Source organism: Cyphomyrmex costatus, unplaced genomic scaffold (assembly GCF_001594065.2).
Source record: "Cyphomyrmex costatus isolate MS0001 unplaced genomic scaffold, Ccosl1.0 scaffold783, whole genome shotgun sequence".
Taxonomy (NCBI): domain Eukaryota; kingdom Metazoa; phylum Arthropoda; class Insecta; order Hymenoptera; family Formicidae; genus Cyphomyrmex; species Cyphomyrmex costatus.
In genome coordinates this window covers 11,524-18,955 of record NW_017280358.1, presented here as the reverse complement: position 1 = coordinate 18,955, position 7,432 = coordinate 11,524, and the positions used below count along the sequence as shown (strand labels likewise).

Below are 7,432 nucleotides of genomic sequence, written 5' to 3'. Positions count from 1 at the left end.
CAACAATTTGCTCTCGAAGTAAATACAGGGCGTCTTATGCGTTACCAATAAATTCACATATCAGTGAAACGATAGCGACAGTGTCGCTTACTAGCACGCTGTTATTTCTTTCATGTGACTGTAGCGAAATATGGAAATTGAGCACATTGGCTGGCGTACTCTTGTAAGTATAACAGAGTATAAACACGTTGGGTGGCGCACCCTCGTGAGCCTAGTGGGGTATTAGCGAATGTGCCGCGTCCGAGTGACTATAGCGAAGTATAAAGGCTAATTCAAAGAATAATGGAAGGCTAGCAACTGTGGCGTTGCAGGCTTTAGCTGCAGCGCTCAAATCTGTTCTTTTTCAGTTTTCTCTCTAGAAGATACTCGTTGATTAGAGAGATACAAGCGTCCAGCGTATTGCGTGCGTCATGCATTTTATAAAACACAGCGATAAATTGTAAGTAGCGCTTTATATAAGATGTATTATTTTCCTGTTTAAGTTACGTCGCGAGATCTTAATTGTTCATGTCGTTAGACAATAATCTTGTCATTAATTTCTAAGTTCTCTGTATCATAGCCGGTCTTGTGATACCGTTATTATTATTGTCATTCGCACGCGATCACGTCTACACGAGTTCTTCATACGTAAACATATTCACTTGAGTTGTAATAAATTATCTTTAAACTTGAGACAGATTCAGTGATTAACCTTTCACTGCCAAACAAACATTTCCCCGCCTTTCTATTTCGCTTTCAACGAATCATCATTGGCATCAGACACGTACGGCGCAGTGTTGAGCAACAAGACACGTTAGCCCCCACAACTGGTGACCCTGACGTGATCGCGTCGCGTCCGTGCAATTTTTTAATCGTTGACATGGCCAGAGGGCTCAAGCGATACTCCTTCGAGCGATCAAGGTAACGGTACGTCGCCGCGTTCATACGATGAAGTGCCCGCGCTTTCGCGAGTCGAAATGCGACCCATGCCTTTTTGGAAAACGAAGCTGGATCTATGGTTCTTGCAGATGGAAGCCCAATTCCTTACAGCGAATATAACGGTAAATGTAACCAAATACAACTATGTGATACAGTGCTTTGACGACACTTCTCTGACAGAGGTTAGTGACATTCTGCTTAACCCTCCCGCGACAGATAAGTACGCCGCTCTCAAAATTAGGATAGTCAGTAGCTTCGCGGATATTGCCGAAAGAAAACTGCGTAAATTGTTAAATGAAGTTGATCTAGGCGATCATCGTCCGTCACAGTTGCTTCGCAGAATGAGGGACCTTGCGCAAAACGGCGCGTCAAAAGAAGTACTTAGATCCTTATGGTTACAGCGCCTGCCACAACAGATGCAGGCTATTTTAACAGCTACAAAATATGATCTTGAGGAACTGTCGCAGCTGGCAGACCAAGTAACGGATGTATTACCTATTGGCGATAACCTGTCGCAAATTTTACACCCACTAAAGCTACCACAATGGATTCGCAAATGTCTGCGCTACTGGATAAAATAGAAAAACTGGAAACACGTTTATCACGCAGCAAATCATATGCTTTATCGGACCGTCGTCGCAGAAGCCGATCAAGATCGAAGAACCGTCTTTGCTGGTATCACAGACGTTTTTGGCAGAAATGCTACTAAATGTACGCAACCCTGCGGCTGGAAGACGACTGCGCTGGAAAACTAGAAGCGGAGCTATCTCCGGCACAAGATAGTTTGGCCATGGCAGCGCGCCGCCTCATAGTCAGAGATCGTGTCGCCGGCATTAAATTCTTCCTGGTAGACACGGGAGCGGATGTCTCGATCATTCCTGTCTCGAGACACCAACGTACTCATATGAGCGACCGTGTGCTCTACTCTGCAAATGGAACGGTCATCCCTACTTACGGATAAAAGTTACTCAAGCTTGATTTGGGATTTCGTCGCATTTTTCAGTGGCCCTTCATCGTCGCCAATGTAGACCACCTTCATCATTGGTTCGGATTTCCTAGGGCATTTTAATTTACTGCCGGACATACGAAACAAGCTTTTAATCGACGGCAACACGTTTCTCAAAGTCTCCGCTCAGCTAGCCAGCCAAAACGCTCCTCGCATAACTGTGTTGGCCGAAAACTGCTCATATAGAGAAATCTTAAGCAAGTTTCCTGATATTACCAGGACGTCAATCACACACCAACAAACTGTTCACGGGGTGGAACATGTAATCGAAACAACGGGTCCCCCTGTGTCAGCCAAAGCCAGGCAACTTTGTCCAGAAAAATTCAAAGCAGCTAAACTGGAATTTGAGTATATAGTGCAACAAGGCTTATGTAGAAGACTCTTCCAAGAGTCCTTGGGCTAGTCCTTTACATCTTGTGCAGCAGAAAAATAGCGACTGACGTCCGTGTGGAGATTACCGCAAACTCAACGAGATAACCATCCCAGACCGTTATTCAATTCCCTTCTTACAGGACAGCACACATTTTCTGCATGCCAAAACCATATTTTCTACGATAGATCTAGTACGTGCATATCAGCAAATTCCAGTCCGCGAATCGGATATTCCTAAAACTGCAATTATCACACTGTTCGGACTTTTCGAATTTCCATACATGACATTCGGACTTCGAAACGCAGCTCAAACTTTTCAAAGGTTTATGGATCGGATAACTGCTGGTCTCGATTTCTGTTTTACTTATATTGATGATATTCTGATCTCTTCACAGGACGAGACACAACACAAGAAACACCTTGAAATACTATTGCAACAGGTTGCAACAGTATGGCATAGCAATCAATCCGAACAAATGTGTGTTTGACAAGAAAAACGTCAATTTCCTTGGACACACCATCACCGCCGCTGGTATTAAGCCTCTTCCAGAGAAAGTCCGAGCGATCACCGAATTTCCGGAACCAGCTACAGTTAAAGGACTTCGACGTTTCTTGGGGATGCTCAATTTTTATAATCAGTTCCTCAAGAATCTCGCAAGCATGCAGGCGTCATTGTTGAACGCTATCTCAGGGCATAAACGAGGCACTGCAAAAATTAAGGAAAAATTATAGATTCCTGAGATCAGACAATCCTTCCAACAAGTTAAGGAACATCTCGCTCAAGCCACCTCGCTTGCATTTCCTGACAGCAATGCGACATTCTCGTTACAAACAGACGCCGCTGACAAAGCAATCGGTGCTGTATTACAGCAGCGGCACAGCGACGTGATATTGCAGCCTCTCAGTTTCATTTCAAGGAAGCTTATACCTACGCAAGCAAAGTATAGCGCATACGATAGAGGATTACTATCTACCTGTACAGTTATCAAACACTTCCGATACATGTTAGAAGGACTGAGTTTTCACGTCCTCACGGATCATAAACCTCTCATTTACGCATTCAAGAGAAGTTCAGATCAACAATCACTAAGACAAATCCGCTAACTACTTTTCATCTCGAAATTCACAACTGACGTTCGTCACGTCTCAGGCGCTGAAAACATCGTAGTAGATGCATTATCTCGCGCCGACACTATCGTGATGCCAACCAGCCTCGATATGCAGGAAATCGCAGTAGCTCAAGCCTCGTACGAGGAATTACAGCAACTAAAACAGTCTACATCAACCTCTCTGAAGCTTAAAAGGTTTACCTTATCTGAAACGGCATCCATCGTTTACTGTGATACGTTAGAAGAAGAGATAAGACCGTATATTCCCGGACTATTACGCAGACGAGTTTTCGATCTGGTACATCAAATGTCTCATCCAAGTGGCAGACCGGCAAATTCCGGTCTCATTACAAATTGCGCAGAAATTCGTGTGGCCCTCCATGGCTAAGGACATTAAGGAGTGGGTCTGCACCTGTTTAGCATGCCAGCAATCCAAAATTTATCGGCACAATCATACATCACCCACCAATATATCAGTGCCCGACACCCGTTTCGAACACGTCCATATCGATTTTGTCGGCCCCTTACTTTCATCTAAAAGTTACAGGTATTTATTAACAATGATTGACCGATTCACACGTTAGCCAGAAGCTATTCCATTGCAAGACTGCACTGCAGACACGGTAGTGAAGATGTTCTTCTCCCACTGGATAGCCAGATTCGGAGCACCGTGCCTAATTACAAGCGATCAAGGTCCGTAATTCGAAGCACAACTGTTCGACGCACTGACCAAACTCGTCGGTTCGAAGCGCTGTCGGACAACTGCATACCATCCTGAAGCTAATGGGATCATCGAGCGATGGCATCGTTAATTATTTCTTAAAAACTGCATTAATGTGCTATGGTGAAGCTCAATGGACGAATACAGTACTAGTAGTACTGCTCGGCCTGAGAACTTGCTTTAAAGAAGATCTAGGTACTTCCGCAGCAGAATTGGTTTACGATACTACACACTTAAAGTATCTGGCGAGTTTTTCTCCTCTGAAGAAATGCCGAGCGATCCACGAATCTTCGTAGAAGATTTTCACATAATTATGCAACAGTTACGACCTAAACCATTCTCTCATCATATCAAACCTAAACTATTTTACTATAAAGATTTATATAACTGCTCATAAGTATTTCTTAAAGTAGAAGGTAACAGGCGTCCTTTGGATCAACCGTACACCGGACTGCATAAAGTTTTAGAGCGTATCTCAGACAAAGTCTTTGCTATTGAGGTTAACGGTAGATGCCAACGTCACTGTCGACAGACTTAAACCTGCTTATTTAATAATACAGAACTCAGAAACTCCTCCGACTACTACATCTCCGTCCTCAACTAATATACCAGTGCAATGTGAACTAAAGACTTACTCGGGTTCGGCAACCAAGTAAAAGACGATTAGATTTAAGATTTAATTCACGTATTATTAAATTAAGCAACTAATTAAGAATAAATTACTGTTTATTTTGTTTAATGTTACTCTTTGTTATTTTCGTTTTAGTTATCGTAATCAGTATTTTTTCCATAACATTAATACTGAGGGAGGAGTACTTTGGCGTTAGCTGCGGCGCTCAAATTTGTTCTTTTTCAATTTCCTCTCTAGAAGATACTCGTTGGTTAGAGAGATACAAGCGTTCAGCGTATTGCGTGCGTCATGCATACCTTTTATAAAACACAGCGATAAATTGTAAGTAGCGCTTTGTAAGCCGTATTATTTTCCTGTTTAAGTTACGTCGCGAGATCTTAATTGTTTATGTCGTTAGACAATAATCTTGTCATTAATTTCTAAGTTCTCTGTGTCCTCATATAGGAATGCCAGTCGTTTGCAATAACGCCAATGCTTGGCTCAATATATGGTAACCAACAATTGGCCAATACTTGGTATCTTGTTCTGGGCCATGTCTGGTATATGATTGGCTAATTTCCGTAATTTTGTCTGTTACTTTTATCATTTATAGTTTATCGTGCCATAGTTATCCTTATTAAATATGTCGCAAAATTATTACAGACAAAAAAAGTATCGAAAATTAAAACGGTTAAAAATTAACAATAATGAATATATCAATAATATTAAAAAAAGTGACATAGACAATCCAAGTGAAATTATTATTGACAATACAAACAGTGTTGAGGTTATGTAGCCAAATAAATGAGGTTATGCCAGATTACAATGAAGAAAGCATTAATTCACAAACAAAAATTAAGTCTATTAATTATGATTCTATTGATAATTGATAATTGTTAAAAAGCATCTTGATTAATATATACGTATACCTGCAATCATATAATTATCGTATGAATAATTAATATAAAAAAATACTGTCTAGCAAGAAACACAGGATGACAGTGTAACACAATGAATTATTATTTGCCAATGTTAAACAAAAATAAAAAGATTCACTCTATGTTACACTGTGTCATCTGTGTTTCTTATTGTTGGAAAACATTTAAAATAATTGGAATAATTATTATCAAGCCACTACATTAAAGCCAATATTGGCTAAATAAGATAACCATTAATGGCCCAACATTGTTTATCACATTTGGCCAATATAGTTATACATTATCGAGCCGAAGTTATCATCCCACAGTATTCCCATTTGTGGGCCAGTTATGGTCACCATTATCACGCCAATATAGGGCATCTGGTAACCAATCTTGAGCCAGCAACGGACCAATAGTAAAATCCTATATGGGTCATAGCCGGTCTTGCAATACCGTTATTATTATTGTCATTCGCACGCGATCACGTCTACACCAGTTCTTCATACGTAAGCATATTCACTTGAGTTTGTAATAAATTATCTTTAAACTTGAGACAGATTCAGTGATTAATCTTTCATTGCCGAACAAGCATTTTCCCGCCTTTCCATTTCGTCTTCAGGGGTGCGTTCCGAATGAACGTCCGGACGATAACTTTTTGTCCAAAACCGTTCCGTTTACCAAGATGTGACGTCATAACCGCGTTCTGTTTTACAATTTCCAAAAGCCCGGACGACAACTTTTCATCGTGCTCGAGACTCCGACAAGAAACATCTTGCATGCGCAGAACATAATGTAATAAAACGCGATGATGAAATATATGTAGAAGTGTGATGACATTTCCGTTCGGTTCATTTACAACCAAGTATTCCATATTTTCTGTATTTACGTAAAATATAATCGCAAAATATAAAAACTCTAAATATGTAAGCATGTATAATGCGCGCAAATGTAAAAATATTCCAGAATCGTTCCATTTTACGAACCAATCTCGGTATATGACATCACACTTCGACTGGATGAACACTCCAGTATACAGAACGCACCCCAGCAAATCATCATTGATCAAACACGCACGGCGCAGTGTTGGGTGACAAGACACGTTAGCCCCCACACGACCTCGATCATCCGCACCATTTAACGTTTCTTCACTTATTTGTTTGATAAGCTATATTAGAATATGTGTGCATGAGCCATGATGTGCGTCGAATATGTGCGTGCGCGTGTACAGTTATAATTTTTTAACATAACTGAACACACGCGTACACATACACACGCACATCATGGTTCATGAATACATATTCTAATATAGCTGATCAAACAATTAAAATCTACGTTTCGCGTAGATTTCAAGTAGGACAACTCAGTACAACTCGCAGAATACAATTATCTTGCATCGTTCGCAATATACACGGGTTTGAAGTTTTTCATTCTTAAAAATTTCTAACGGTTGATGCATACCTTCGTCGGTACCGTTGATCTTAGAAAATAAATGCGTTGATCTTAGAAAATTTTGCCATAAGGAAAAGTTGTTGTAATTGTTGTAGCACAATTCAGCACAACAACAAAAAATCGAAAATATCAAATTTGTTATTTTCCCCACCACATTTTTGACCATATCAGTCGTCTCTCCAGCCATTTTAGAACTTTTATGAACGTTTTTCGCAGATTTTGAGTAGCACAACTCCGCACAAATCGCAAAATTCGATTATCTTGCACCGTTCGCAAGATATACGGGTTTGTTTTGATTTCCTAAAAATTCCTATGGCCAGCATTTTT

The 7,432-nt window shown here is 40.5% G+C and overlaps 1 protein-coding gene across 1 annotated transcript; it reads left to right on the top strand.

Annotated features, from left to right (window-relative positions):
* The first annotated feature begins 956 nt into the window (after positions 1 to 956).
* LOC108781185 (uncharacterized) lies at positions 957 to 1,499 on the top strand. The gene has a single exon (XM_018549101.1). The coding sequence runs from the start codon at positions 957 to 959 to the stop codon at positions 1,497 to 1,499; it is 543 nt and encodes a 180-aa protein (XP_018404603.1).
* The last annotated feature ends 5,933 nt before the right edge of the window (positions 1,500 to 7,432 follow it).